The sequence below is a fragment of the Falco punctatus genome, assembly GCF_963210335.1.
Source record: "Falco punctatus genome assembly, chromosome: 12".
Classification (NCBI taxonomy): Eukaryota; Metazoa; Chordata; class Aves; order Falconiformes; family Falconidae; genus Falco; species Falco punctatus.
The window spans coordinates 5,155,776-5,171,193 of NC_137592.1; the positions used below are offsets into that span (position 1 = coordinate 5,155,776).

Genomic DNA, 15,418 nt, shown 5'->3' on the forward strand with positions numbered 1-15,418 from the left:
TACAACAGCTGATCCGGGGGCTGCTCGCAGCCGTCCTGCTCTGCCCTCCATCCCCAGTCGTGCGCTCAGACTACTTCCCTCGCACCGGGTGCAGAGGCTGCCTGGCTACGTGGTGAATGGACTCAGCAAGTTGTACCAATGGAAACCCAACTTTCCAAAAAAAAAACCAAAATCAAAAACAACAAAAAAATCCCCCAAAACCAACCAACCCAAACCCACCAACCAAAAAAATTCCTGATCAAACAAAAAACACCCCCAACCCAACACACCTCCCCACCCCCCCCCCAAGTCCAACTTGCTAAACCAATTAATCTCCCAGCCTCATAATTGCACAGTTCAATGCACAGCACAGGTGGGGAGCATGCAGCAAAATTGTAGGGCCGACTGAAGCCGGACCAGCACTTCCATCATGCACGTGCAGCTGGGGGGAATTAGATGAAAGGCATAAACACCCCTGAACTATTAGCTAAGCATTATGAATGCAGTCATGTATTTGCTTAAGTGTGGCAAGAGCTTGGAGATTTTCCAAATACTTTTTTTAATACCCACAGAGGTCTTGCTAAATTCAGGTAAGACCCTTCTTGGAGAGTCTAAAGCTGGATTTCTGGCTGGCTTCAAAACACGTGTCCCTGAATTGGGACAAAAAGAAGCATGTTGAGCTTATTACAGGATGAGAAACGGTTTAGATACTTTCCTTAATTTTAGAACAGCCATTTGGAGTCAGGCTGATGGTCTTAATGGTCCATCTCAACAGTTGTTCTGGTAATGGATGCACACAATGGCATCTGTTTTTACACAAATTTAGCCCATCACCACAATTTAAACAGTTGAAGTGTTTGAATTGTTACCTTGCCTCAGCCAGCTCTACCTGGATTTCAGATAAAAAGGGGAATTTTTCTGTTCAGCCATCTTGGCTTTCTTTTACTCCATAAATAAAGAACACGTTGACATTTTCTCTTGATGTTGTGCAGTAAAGGAATGTGATAAAATCCCTGTTTGTGCATGGGTTTTACCAAAGAAACTTTAGAGGCCACATAGCTAGCTCTGTTCCTAGCACTGCTGGGTGTAGTAGTGAAGCAGTGTTTAACTGAAATAATTTGGCAGCAGATTTTTACAATGGTTGGCGCGTAACTCCAAATTCATTACCCGTTTTTGGGCAATTACGGCAAGTTGTGCTTGGAGCATCAGGGCAGATCCCGGGCTGCTTTCCACCAGTCCAGCAGCGGAGGAGATGACAGCCCTGCCCTGGCAGCAGGGGAGAGCCTGGCGTGGGTGACACACAGGGCAGCACCCCGCTCTGGGCAGGGGCTGTGCCGAGAAGGGGCCGCTGGCAATCCCCAGCCTGCGTAATTGCCTTTCGGCACTTGGTAGCATGTCAGCACAAAGCAGAGCTGCTTCAGAATGGCCTCCAGCTGCTCCAGGGCAGTCCCACGCTAGGTAGAGCCCAGAAAAGCGTAGGACCAAGGTCTAATAAAACAGGATTGGTGACAGAAATATTTTTACGGGTGTACTTAGTTGAGCAAAAGAGGGTTGCATTAGCACCAGTCACCGTAATGTTCGCTGCTTGATAAGGTTGGGAGTTTTTTGTATGGATTCAGTTTGTTTTTTTAAGGTCAGAAGAGTATCATTACGTTCTCCAGGATTGCACAGGCTGTGTTGTACCCATCCTGCATTGTGCTTGATTTACGTGCCTTCAGAAAGGCATCTGGCTGTTTTATTTGGAGACATTTCGGAGTTAAGTGCATCCTCTAAGCAGGTCGCGAGTTAGTGTTACTCATTTCTTGTGTGACCGTCATAAAAGAAATCTCATGGAGCTGAAAACTAGCCTTCAGGGTGTTTGTGTGATGGTTGGTTTTACTTTTTCTTTCCCACCTTCATCTGGAACAGTCAGATAGTCCCTGTCCCGAGTCTCCTTTTGGGGCAGAGGTTCAGTATTGACCCTATGAACAGATGCAAAACGCCTCCAGCCTGCCAGCGTATGTGTTACTTGGCAGTAAGGGATGAAGTAACAGCAAGGCGTGGGGCCGTGAAGTCGTGTTCCAAAGTTCCTTGTGTAAAGGGGCCATCGTCTTCCAGGGAAGCACAGGTGCCACAGGCAACCGGGATGGCAAAGGGAGAGCGAGCCCTTAACGCAGATTCTCTGGGGCTGTCATCCCTCCGCCGCGTCTTCCAGCGTACAATACGGACACGTACCGAGTAAGGGTCATAATTGGCAGCAGTAGGAAGTTGCTTGGTTGAGGTGTGTGGGTTTGAAGATTGTTTTCTCCAGCACTCTTGCCTATCCTGTTGAAGCAACTGATGTCTGCCTCTGAACGCCTGGACGATCAGGAGTCGGTGTTTGTAGGCCATGCCGTGTGCCTGGTTGGAGCTGTCTGCATGAGTCATGCTGCAAGCGTACCTGTAAGGCTGTTTCACCGAGAATTCCCCACTATTAGCTGGCAGTGTTTATCCTTTGCCAAGTTCAGTACAGGCTGTACGGACCGTGCGCGTTCGCTAGGTTGAAGACAGATGCCTTGCGCTTGGGTCGCTCCTCTTGCGTTAGCCTTGTTTGAGAGAGAATTGCTGTTCCCACACCATCCCTGGATATGTTTGTAATCCGTTGCGTTCATGAGGTGCGTCCCATATATTTTTGTCCATTAATAAGCTAAACAATTCTAGAAATCTCTCTTGTCTCATCCCTGAGCATGCCAGGGAAGTGGTGTGCAGTGGGTGTAACTAGGGCTCCTTGGCACGATGATGATATAAATAGCGCAGCATCGAAGGAGCGGAGTTACTCCTCCAGCGGAGCTGGTCCATGTCTGCTTTCTAGGGTGTTTGTTTTCTTTTAGTAGCTGTTGAGTTGTGCCATATCCTTGTCTTCCCATGTGCTGTCTGATGTACAGCCAACTCAAATTAAAAGAAGAGCCAGTCTTCAGTTAAGAGCTTTTTGTGGGTGGGTGTGACTTCACATAGAGACAACAATTGAGTTAATAACAACTCAAGTTAATTATCGATGAGGAAAAGCCCTAAATGTGTTCTTTAAATTTAGGGGGAAACTATACTTGGTATGGTATTACAGAGGACTAAGCTTTTTCTAGGTGAATGGATGGCAGCATGAAAACCCTAGGCTTGTCTTGGAGTGAGAGCCCTGGAGGGTGGCCAGATTTCAGGCAGTTAGACGAGAGGGCACGAATAGGCTTCCCCTGGAGCTTGACATACGCTTCAGGTTCCTGTTCCTTTGTAATTGCTCTTGCTAATAAGCATTTAATTCACTTGCAGGCTCGCCCCTGTACCCCACAACTAATTCTGCTCCGTTTGCCTCCGCAGTCTTTCCTTTGCCGTTTCCCCTTTCCGCCCGCGAGCAGCTGACCCCGCGTCGGCTTCGCACTCGTCACAGTCTCCACGCCACCCCTGCACGCCCCCACGCTGCGCCCGGGCTCGTCCCCACACCAGTCACACTCGCTTCCTGCCCACGCGCGGTCACCCTCCCCACAGCTTCCCGTGCTGGCCCTGGCACGGCTGCGCTCCCGAGACACCCCCCCCCCCCCCCTCCTCTGACGCCACTCGCCCACGCCAGCCGTGGTCACTGGGATCCCTCTGTCCGGCTGCTCGCCGCAGGACAGCCCCTGCATTGTTGGGGGGCTTGGTGGGCCGTGATTATGTGAGCAAATAAACAAAATATTATGAACCAAATGAAGACTCTTAGCAAGAATTTGGGAGCTGGGAATAGCTTGAAGTGGAAAGCATCCCTGTAATGAGTGCCTGGGATGTTGCACTTCTGTCCTTAAATTAAAACAAATGTGTAACAGCACCACCCCCAGCTAAAATCTTGTGAGAGATTGAAAAAAGTGAGAGCTGCCAGCTTTTTGAGAAGCACAGAGCAAATCCACGTGTGGAAAGCTAAATGTCCTGATTGTAAGGTGATGTTCGTTTTTACTTTTGGAAAGCCTCTTTTGTACCTCATGCAAATGCTTCTTGCTGTTTATGCTGAAATGTGAATGTTAACCTAAAGGACAGCCCCTTTTCAAATAAAAATGAAAAGGAACGTTGCCAAGTAGAGATGCGAAAAATGCTGCGCTTTTTTCTTTCCTGTACTGTAAACAAACTGCTAAAAACGTGCTAGAAATGTGCAGAGGCTGATGGATAGATCTGCTTAAATCTGTTCCGATTTTACATTTTTCAGACTGAACTTGGGAAAAGAACCCAGATTCAAGAGTAACATTGCCTAGACAAAAAAAGGACTGAGTTTCAAAAGTTTGAATTTGTATTCCCAGTTCTTCCCTTGGCTTTTGTATGAGGTCAGGCTGTTCATCTTCCCTGCGTTTCTTTTCTTGGTAAAGCAGGGAAACACAGCCATGGTAGTTTAGGCATTTGGTCACTGGAAGTTAGCATCTGAGTTTTACAGTCTTTTGCATTAATCAGCCCTCAGAGTGCTTTTTTTTAAAAATTATTGATAGTCACTGATGCATGTTCTGTGTATAGGTATGTGCAGATGTTTCTTTCTTCTGCAGAATTGGTTGGAACTTACCTCTTTGTGGATCACAGAGGTATAAAGCAGGCATGGGTGTATTGGCAGAAGAAACATGCTGCCATGGCCCTTTCCTTCCCCTTGTTCCCAGCTTCTACCTCTCAGCAGGTGCTAGTAGATGGTATTTTTGCCTCTGGCTGTGTAGCTGAACAGCCTGGCCTGTCATCCAGCACTGGATGTAGCCCAGCTACAGAGCGAGCACAATATTCTGCTTTTGACAGCAAGGGACAAATAGCATAGCAGCGCATCTGCTCCTTCCTTTGTACCTGTATGGTTTGTAGTTCACTTAGGAACAGCTGCTGTAGCGTTGAACTAGGTCCTTTCTGGCTGCGTGGCGTTCGGTGGCAGCAGTCACCACTCAGTGACAGCAGTTTAGTACGTGCTGCGGGTCCTTCCTAAGGCTAGCTGCCCTGCGGCCACGCAACCACCGCTGCGGCGAGGCCGTGGGCTGGGGGGCATAAACGGGATGCAAAATGCACCTCCCATTGCTACACGGGGAGGAACCTTTGGCTCGGACCCCGTTTCCCTGCCTGGTTGATCCTGGCCTAAATGGGGAGCGGCGCTGGAAGGGGCAGCCCTCCCTCGCTCTGCGTGTGCCTGCTTCCACCCTGCCCCGTGCACCAGGGCTAGCGGTCGTGGGAACAGGCTGCCTGAAAACAAGCCGTTTCCTCTTTTCTTCTGGCTTAGTTAGTTAGGTTAGTGGTAAGCCAGGCCAGTTCCTTGGTCTGATTCACCACGTGAGCGCCAGGCCCGGCGTAAGAGCAGTGCTGGCCACGGAAGGGCGGGCAGAGCCAGCCTTCCACAGAAAGACCTCTGGCGCAGACCCAGTTAGACCCCTCAGTCGTGCCGGGGCTAAGGGGGGGATCTTTGTGCTCCAGGAGCAAAACGCTCGAGGCAGACCAGCTCTGTGTCATCGCTTAAATGACACTGAGCATCCAGCCTATCCCCAAATTAAACCTCATCATCTGCGTAAGAGAAAAGGCAGAATACAGCTCATCGTGATTATTAATGATGTGTGTTCCCGAGCGGTCTCACTGGTGAAGTGTCTGTGGGAGGTCATTCTCTTTGTTTGAGGTCTAGCGTTCCCCCCGCAGCCCCTGGCTGAGGAGGGAAGGTCACAAGATGTCCCTTTGCAGGGGAAGCTGGTGTTTTCAGCAGAGTCCTCTCTGAATGTGTCACACCACATCATTTGCCCTGGAAGTTTCCGTGCAGGTTAAGTTTAGATGCTAAAGTACCTCCAACTCCACCCACTCCAGAAGTTTCTGACATCATCGGTCTAGAAGCTGGGTGGAGGGCTGTACGTGAGGAATCTGCGATTTAATCGGGTATCGTGTTATCAGTGAAAAAATACAAACACTTCATCATTTCTCTTCAGTGTTCAGAATAAACTTTCACTTTCCCTGTAGCATCACCTTATGAGTAAACTTCAGAGCCCTTAATCCTCCAGTAAAATTTGACAGATGAATGGTATTTTATTGGCCTTTCTGGCTGTTGAAGACTGTTAAAATAGTAAAAAACATGAGAAATAAATAAATAGGAACAAAGAGGAGGCTTGATATTATCTGCATCTTGAACTTTGTGCCGAGTTGGAATTGCACGTTGGTGGGCTGGACCCAGGAAGTCCCCAGTTTTGTGTTACAGAAGAAAATCCCAGAAGTTCTCTGATTTGGCAGAAACCCAGCAGGGCATCTCTGGGCTTCAGTGGCAGAAACATCTGAGACGGAGCCGAGCCCAGTGCCTGCGTGGTGTGAGCTGCTGGGGATGGAAGGAGTTCACAGTGTAGCTTGGGGGGGTGTGTTTCTCTGCCCACACTGGGACAGTGTCGGTCTCTTCCCATGTTAACGGATAATGGATTAGAGAATTATTTCAAAGGTCATTCTTTTTTTCAGTTGGAGCATTGGCGTTTCTTTCAGAAGAGTTCAGTTCTACACGGATTTACAAAGAAAGGATTTGCTAGTCACCGTAGCCCCTTTCAGGGCAAACAGCTGATACTCCCCAGGTCCAACTCTAGGTACCGCTTTTAAAATCCTGTTGCCAGAGTCTTGGTTAGTTTTCTTTTACTATTGTGCCTGTGGTGTTTTTATGGGGCTTTTGGCATCATGCCCCATATTTACCTTAGAATTTTAATTCTTCTTGAAAATAGTTTTTTTTTTTTTTTTGTGCTTTGAGTTGCTAAGTGTTACTTTTAAAAGCTCTCCTCCTTGTAAAGGAGCTCCACTTACTAGCATTCCTTCATCTACTCCTGTTTGCACAGATAACTATGGACAACGAATTTCTGCCAGGGCAAGGCTAGTTTTTTATTAGATTGGGCCATCGCAGGGACAAGCAGAGATTGTTGGTTGGACTCCTAGGGAGACGGTAAGGTGTAGTACCACACAGCAAGAAGCAGTCAGAAGAGGAAGCTGGACTCCTGCCAAACCCAGGGTACCTCTTCCTTTTATTCGTGTCGGGTTCGAGCCTTTTTTTACCGTATCTGCTCCCAACACTCTGCCTTGTCTGACGTTTTTGCTTCACGTGTGTAATGTCACTGGTTTCGGTAGGGCTGCTGGTGCAGAGTTTGCACAGGCTGATGGAGTGAGTGCCTGCTTCTCTTCTCCGGGACTTACCGTTCCCAAAATCTTCCAACAGCATTTCTTAACTTTAATAACTTCAGGTTTGTCAGGTTTAACCCTGTCTGTTGTCCTTCTGTAGAGAAGTTGGTGAAGTAACACTGACTGACACGACCATCCTCCGTACGGCCATACTCCAGGCATTAGTCAGTGTGTTTGTCTGCCTCGTTTTTGTTTGCTTTTAATATTCTTCAGGTCAGCATCCATTCCACTTAGTGGCTGCTCTCAAATTGACTTCAGAGGGAGCAGAATGAGACGTTTGTTAAAAATAACAACATTTTATTTTGTTTGGATGATTGTCTTTTAGGTGGGAATTAAATATGTTTTGAAATTGATGAAAGCTGTGCGCTTCTGTATATGAACATGGAATCTTGCCTCGTATTTTTTTAAGTACGTCATCACAAGATGGGAGTTGCAGCTGTCTTGTTCTCCTTTCTTGCTGTTACATTCTTCTCATCTAGTTAAAAATAGCCCAAGAGGAATCGCTCTTGACTGAACACTTCCTCTTTCAAACTACAGATTTTTAAAAATTGTATTAAATCATTTATAAGAACATGCAAAGCAGGAGCAGTGTTTTTTGCTGTAATCCAATGAGCTGTACGCCACAACTCTGTTCTTTGCAATTATTGGCACACCACATCTTTCCTGTGTCAGGTTGGTTAAACAGATTTATTGGGAATTTGCAAAAGTTTGTAGCGTAGGAAATGATGTTATTTGAACATTAGCATTACTAATTTCCTCCGTATCTAGTATGTATTTATAGAGTGCTTTCAAGCTCTAAGTCTGCTATTATTTGTTTCTGAGAAAGAGGCTGCTGCGCCTGTGGAAAGTGTGGCGCAGGGCTGGTGCTGCTGTACCGTGTGAGAGAGAGACTTGCACAACCACAGTCCTCGCTTCTCGTTCAGAATCAAAAGCCAAATCCACATTTTGTGCTTGGCTTCTACCTACAGGGAGCTGGCTTAGACAAAAGTATTTCGTCTCTGTGCTCAATTGAATTGAATTTGATTTGCTGGCTGTGATGCCAGCATGGATTAGACTCACCTGAGCTGCTGGGAGCAAGGTGGCAGTGCCCTCCTGGTTATCCCTTCTGCAAGGCGCAATCTACAGAATGCACTTTTCTTTTTTTATTCTCCAGATCAGGCCGTATCAAGAGGCAGTTGGGCTGTGGAGCCTGCCAAATCTGAGTGAGGCTGAAGAGCCGTCTGTTCCAAACCTGTTTTCCAAAGATCCTGTTTTATTAAGTTAGCAGGTCAACTAATGAAGTGCATTAAATCATAAAACTTTGTGTACCTGGTAATACAGCCAGCCACCAACCTGCAAAGTGCGGGCTGGCAGGACTGCCCTGGGCCCCACCATTTCTGAAGCTACATACGTAGTTGCTGCTTGGTTTTGTACTTGCTGGTGTATTTGCTTGAAATATTGCGGATCATGGGCTTGTAAAAGGGAGCGGTGACTTGAGTTCTCTCTGCAGGAGAGACCAGGAGAAACTGAGATATTCAGAGCACAAGAAAGACTAAAAATGCCAGTGGAAAGTACTCTGAGCTCAGTGCATTTGTTATTTCACACGATCAAAAGGCAAAAGGAAGAAATCTTTCAAGTGGGCATTGTGGAATCTCACTCACGGCAGGGTGGAGACCAACCTGGTGATAAACGTTAAAGGTCAGAGTATTGCAATCTAATCAGTACAGTGGGATCCCCAGACTTCTCATTGCAGCCACGTTTAATCTCGTGTTCTTGCAAGAGGCCTCTGAAAGGGCAGGGGAAGGACTGAACTCGAGAGGTTGTGATCTGTTGACTTGCCACGTTTGCTGTAGGCAGTTGCAAGGAGTAGCTGAACTATGCTGAACTGCTGCTTTGAACGATTTTGGAAAAGAGAGCCATGGAATTAAATCAGTTCCTCATTTTGCTAGCGTTGAATGTCAGCATAACAGTTTAATGTCAGACCTGGAAGGAACACATCACGTTCAGAGAGGGCTGCTTTTCCCAGAGTCACCCATTAAGCAAGGGGGACCTGAAACGTTCAGTGATGGGATCCCAGGTCCCGTGTCTTGAAATTAAAATAAGAGCAAACACAAGGGAAATGCTGATCTCGGGTTCTGCGTTTCCTGTGTTTTACACCGGGAGGAATACGTAAGGAAACGGGTCCTTTCCAGCAAGGCTTCGCTGCTTGTATTACGAAATCGTTCCATAGTGACGCCACTGAGCGCTGTTCTCAAAGGTACAGAAGCGATGCAGGTAGGGTGGTGGTGGGGCTGGGGATGGTTTCTGTTGTTTCAGCTTTGTCCTTGCCCCAAGAACTGCCTTCTGATTATTTTTCGGCCTCGGTTTCTAGAGAGAAATAACGGTACCATGTAGTGCAAGTCTTTCACTGCCATGGAAAATGTTCGGCTCGGTCCTAGGACATCTTCGTACTGAAATATTTCTCTTCGGCAGCAGCATTAATGTTGTAAATTTTATCGTGCACAAACAAGAGAGAAACACATCCAGGGAACGACTTTTAAACTCTAGATGTATGAAACTGGTCCGGCAGGCACGGTGAGGAAACCAGACGCCAGAAACAGCTGCAGAACTAGGACAGTTCAGCCTTGTTTGATGAAGGGGAAGCATTAACGGCTTCTCTATCATTTGTTGTGTACAGGGAATTTACTCAGGCAGCCCCTGCAGAGCTAGCAGGGACCACGGGCACGTTTCGCCTGGCTTGGCAACGCCTTTGCTTCCACCGGTGGAGATTCGTCCCCAGTTTGTCAAAGAACTGCTGCTGGTTTTGATGACTAATCCTTAGTCTTGTCTTTCCTTCTGCTGTTCAGTGCCTGAAGAACAGCTGCACAACATCGACGAGTATGATCTCAATGTCGTCCGCCTCTGCTTCCAAGCTTTCCTCCCTGACGAACATGGCAACTACACGTTAGCTCTTCCTCCTTTGATTTCCAACCCGATCTATGACAACAGTAAGTACCTTATTCGGTCAATTGTGGGTTTGTTTTTTGTTTTTTTGTTTTTTCTTTTCCTTGGGATGAAAAATGCCAGGTCAGTTCCTGAGCTCTGTGCCAGTCTTCTGGGTCACTTCTGTGGCCTGGGACTTGCAGATGCATGTCTAATGCGTGGCAAGTCAGTGAGCACATACTCAAAGGATGATCCCAGGGTGAAGCATTGGCCAACCAGAGTAAGAATTGTCCATCGCATCTGTGGACTCGCACACCGGTGTTTTTTCAGCCCTCGTTCATGTATCACAGCAATGACTGCAGGGAAAGGCCTGCTCCTGATGTGCCGAGGGATTCAGGTAAAGGGTAGCAAGATGGGCGGCTGTAAGAGCGATCTGCTGCCCAAGGCTGTCCTCCGAAGCCTGTTACACCTACGAGGAGCCTTGCCTTTGCCTTGCGAGGGCTCTGGAACAGGGCTCGAGACAGAGATTTATCCCAGTGGGAAACTGTCTTAACGCTTGTCTGTACCCCTCTTGTATCCCGGCCGGCTGTTGTTTTCAGTGTGTAGGCAGGGAATGGGGGAACGTTTGACCATGCTCTGGGAGGGTGCAGAAGTACGTGAAACCCCCTGTCTCGGCACTATTTTCCACATTCCGCAAAACTGGACTTCTATATGGCTTTGGCAGGTGATGGCCGCTGAGGATTTTAGCCCTCAGCGTGTGCTGGACTTCTCTCCCTGAGCAGAATAGCAGAAGAACTTTTAATCCTTGAAAACTTTGTGGCAGCGTTTTTTACTTCTGCAGTGAAAGTGTTTCCATGCGAAGTATTGAAGTCATTACTTTAGCAGAAACTATTGAATAAAGCGAGGTCTGCGTTTATAAAGTTGATGTGGGCCTAACCACTATGAAAGTGTTGAATATGGACTTGGGTGGTTTTGGTATTTTTAGAGTATATTTTAGAGCATTATCTAGAAGCTGGGACTGTGTGCATTGTGTTATTGAGAACCCTCGTAGTACTGAAGTACTTGGGGATGACATAAAATTGATGTATGAGATTTGCAGCTACGCCTCGGATGCTATTTAGAAATGTGCCAAATCATGATTACTTGTCTATGTTGATTGACGTCAGTCTTTGCTAAGCTGCTGAAGTGACAGATAGCTGTGTGGTGGGGAAAGCTTGGTTTTTTGGTGTGGGTGTATGTGGGCAGCTTCTGATACGTTATGTGAAGGATTTTAGACACCTATAGTGTAGCAGCGGTGTAAATAAAACAGCGCGTAACTGCAACCACAAATTGTGAACGTTATGCTGCTCTTGTTTGGGACAGCAGTTTCGGATCTGAATTTCTTTTTAAAATGTTAGCCTCTCCGAACCTGCTCTGTCGTACCAAACTGGGGTAAGGTCAGGTTGTAACTTTAGATAACATAAAATTGTGCAGTACACTAGGCTTTGGAAATCCTAGGCTGTTAGATTTTGAGCTTTTGCAGATCTGTTCAGATCGGGGGCAAAAAGGTATGCAGAGCTTTTCTGAAAATCAGCTTGCACATTTTAAATCTAATATTTTTTTCCCTTTGTAAATTTTCAGTCTTGACCTGCTTTGGATAGTAGAAACACATAAGAATAACATGCAGACAACTGCAAGTGTATAAAATTCAGTATTACAGGCAGCTTCTGTTTTCCTTTGCCTGTACTGTTAACTGGTTTTGAAGGGAAATTTCCCAAGTTGAGTATCTTACTGCGCTGAAAACTCTTGGGAAGAGTCAGATAAAGCAGCTTACTGTTTCTGAGAGATGAGGTTAGGGAGAATATGTTGTTCGGCTGGTGTTGAAAGCGATGTGGTTTTTGGCGGGCAGCTCATTTTTCTAGGGATTTGTTACCAGGGATGTGCTTTTGGGGAGCGAGGAACAGGAATTGAGCAGGAGACAGGCGACGGGGAGGGGAGGGCGTGTGTGGGGGGGAGAGATGCGAGAGGGGCCAGAGGGAACATCTCCTGCTGAGGCTGGGGTCCCACTCCGCGGTCCTGCCTGGCACCGGGGCTGACAGCAGAGCGGAGCATCCAAGCCTGCTGACATCTGTGTCTCTCTATTTCCACTTCTGAATTCTTTGTCTAAAAAACGAATGATGGAAGTCCAGCCTAGACCTTCCCCAAAACCTGTTAAAAGGACGCCAAGTGCCATTCAAAGCACACAGAAGTGAAACAAAGGTAAAATTAGGCTTCTCCTTGCCATTCTTAATTTACCCTTCCTGTGAAAATCGCACGGTGATACTGTCAGTCATATGATCCTGTGCTGTTTCGGGGTTTGTTTTGTTTCCCCTGCCTTCAAAGTTTCTGATTCATTCAGCAAATCAAGTGGCATGTGGCATGTAGTAAAGAGGCTGTAGCACCCGCTTCTCCTAATGATAGTAATAGCTGCAGATAGTAACTGCGTAATTGGGCTCTGGCCTGAGGTTACCGGGAGCTCTGTTTTAAGCACAGTCTGCGCCGTGCTACGATGTACCTGTACAGTACCGTGAAAGATTGGGCAGGAATTGACTCCAGCGGAGAGCCTGAAGCAGGTATTCCACACCCTCCCTGCCCCCCTTCTGGTTTTTGAGGGTGACTCCATAAGCTTTGGTTTTGTACGTCATCTCTGTGCCTGGAATGGGGAGCGCATGGCGGTGGAACATCGCACTGCTGTGGCGGGAGGAGGGTTGGTTTCTGGCTCATAAAGCAGCACCAGCTGGATCATTCCGGGCATTTTAAATACATTTGGAGTCAGCGTGTTGATGTAAGAAGATCAGAGAATGTCATGGCACAGTGTAGTTTTGTTCTGTCGGGATTGGAGGGGTAGAAGAAGGTGCAGTAGCTCAGTAAACTGTGAATATGGTCACAGACAGCAGCAGAGAAAGTATCAGCAGTTGCTTTGTGTGTTAAGTGAAGACGGGGTCTTAAAATCAGTATCTTCTCACATATTTAGAAGTATCAACAGAGCATATAGGCACAGGGGGTGAACTTGAAATTCTAGAGAGAGTTTTTCTGTTCTGGCTTTTTTTTTTTTTGGTTCTTTGTTACTTCTGCATCACTACACTGTGACATCAGTGCCCTTTGAGATAAATGGTAAGGTGCCCACCGAGCTCCCGGGGGCTGTTCTTTCTTGCGGTGCTCTGTCGGCATGCTCCCTGCGGGAAAGCTGCAGGTAGTGAACGGGGCCGGATGCGTCAGGCGGTGCGTGTCTCCATCCTGCATGAGTTGCCTGTTGTGTGTGCAGACCTCAGTGATGCTGAACTTACTGTGAGCTACAGTGCTACGCAAACTGCAGGGGGCAGCTCTCCATCCCTAACCGTCATGAGCGCTGTCCGTGCACAGCCTGGAGCTGACGTGTGAACGCTTTGGGGTAAAACCTGTTACCTTGAGTAAAGGCATGAAAGTTAGGCTCCTAGACTGGATGCTCAGGCACCTTGAGAGGGTAACAGAGGAGAGGCACGATGGGCAAGTATGCCTGTGAATAAAACTACCCCCGGATACTCGGAGAGGGGAATTTTCTTGACTGGCTAGCCCAGCTTTTTGCAGAGAAGCATGACTGTAACAGGTAATCAGTCACTCAGAGAAGTGCTTTGAATCATACAGCTTGAAAGGCAGCAGTGCCACACACGGTCACATCATTCAGGGAAGTATTCTGAGGCTGCTCTAGAATAGTTAGAGAGTGAGTGGCGCGGCTGCACTGGTATCTTGTCTTTGGAGATGAGTGGCCGAGAGCTGTAGGATCATGGAACGTCAAGCCTTGCTCCCGAGTTTCCTGTATGGCGCGACTCGTTTCATCTGAATTTTGGGATGTCACACCCCTCCAGCTTTTGCCTTCCCTTCACATACCTTAAACCCCAGCACCCTCATCTTCAACAGTGACAGTTTCAGTAATTCTTTATCATCCAGTTTTCCTGTTTGTTTCCAGGGGCTCCCAACACTGCAGAACTGAGAATTTGTCGTGTGAACAAGAACTGTGGAAGTGTAAAAGGAGGAGACGAAATATTTCTACTGTGTGACAAAGTTCAGAAGGGTAATCTTGGCTAGGTTTTTTTTCTCTTCTTTTGTCCCACATGGCTGACACCATCACTTCCTAGCTGGGGAAGTGAAGCTCTTCACCACACTCCCGTCTAAGTGGTTTGGTGTTACAGCTGGGCAGAATAGCTTCCAGGTTCAAGGGCTCTCAGCACCTCTGAAAGACACTCAGTGCCTTTAAAGTCGAGCCATTTACTTGGCATCTGAATTCTGAGCCCGACTCCTTTCTTTATTCCCCTTTTCCCATTTTTTCTGCTCCAAGTTTTCAGTTTTTCAGCTTAACAAGCATCTTCTGTTTCTAATGGACCAGATGACATAGAAGTCAGATTTGTCTTGGACAACTGGGAGGCCAAAGGTTCCTTCTCACAAGCTGACGTTCACCGTCAAGTTGCAATTGTGTTCAGAACGCCACCGTTTCTCAAAGACATCACCGAGCCTGTCACGGTGAAGATGCAGCTGCGAAGACCTTCAGACCAGGAAGTCAGTGAACCTATGGATTTCAGATATCTACCAGATGAAAAGGGTATGGTTCCCAATCGGTTGAGTTTCTGAAAAGCCACTATCAGTGCAGAACTCGTGTTGATAATGAACAGTAGCTTAATTAGTAAAAATTCTACAACACTACTTCTATCAAGTGGACTTTTTGCTTTTTAGAAGTTAACACTAGTCAGTTTGTTCCCCCTTTCAATGAGAGTATCAAGAATCACAGTTAATAATGCTGTCTTGGTTTGTTAGTGCTGTCATGCCTGAAATATTTTTCTTTAAATATATCTCACTACAATTAGGTGCCACTAGTATAAGTTTTAGAAAGTTCCTTTACTAATTACATCAAAGAGAAATGTCAAACTTTTCCCTTCCGCTCCTTTCTCTGTAGATCCATATGGCAACAAAGCAAAAAGGCAAAGATCAACGTTGGCTTGGCAAAAGCTCATACAGGACTGTGGTAAGGAGGTTATCTGCCTTTTTCTTGTTTGAGTGAACTTCCATTTAGATGGAGTTATTTTATGTAAGAGCAAACATTCAGTGTAGACTCCTGCTTTCCTCCACTGCAGGGTCGAACACGACAGAGAGGCCCAAAGTAGCTCCGTTCCCTACTGTCACCGAAGGGAAGCTGATTAAGAAAGGTAGGTTTTCACTTGCAATCCAATGGTGGTTTGAAAGAAATAGTGTCCGATTGCTGTGGGGAAGGGCTGGAGCTTTCTCAGGGGGGCACTGCAGTGCCCAAGGCAGCGGTGGCACCTGTCTCTTCCTTTCCCTCCTCCAGGTGCTTCTCAAAGCCTCAGCCCCACTGGAGCTTCCCCTTTGCACAGGAGAGGGCTACGCCTTCTTATCTCGAGGCGTTGCTAGC

At 47.1% G+C, this 15,418-nt stretch overlaps 1 protein-coding gene across 1 annotated transcript in view; it reads left to right on the forward strand.

Annotated features, from left to right (window-relative positions):
- REL (REL proto-oncogene, NF-kB subunit) overlaps positions 1 to 15,418 on the forward strand; it is a 32,422-nt gene that overhangs the window by 13,802 nt on the left and 3,202 nt on the right. Inside the window, exons 5-9 of the mRNA XM_080407926.1 lie at positions 9,924 to 10,064; positions 13,964 to 14,068; positions 14,381 to 14,593; positions 14,945 to 15,013; positions 15,123 to 15,194. Of these exons, the coding sequence (XP_080264052.1) occupies positions 9,924 to 10,064; positions 13,964 to 14,068; positions 14,381 to 14,593; positions 14,945 to 15,013; positions 15,123 to 15,194 (600 nt within the window). The remainder of the gene's footprint in view (positions 1 to 9,923; positions 10,065 to 13,963; positions 14,069 to 14,380; positions 14,594 to 14,944; positions 15,014 to 15,122; positions 15,195 to 15,418) is intronic.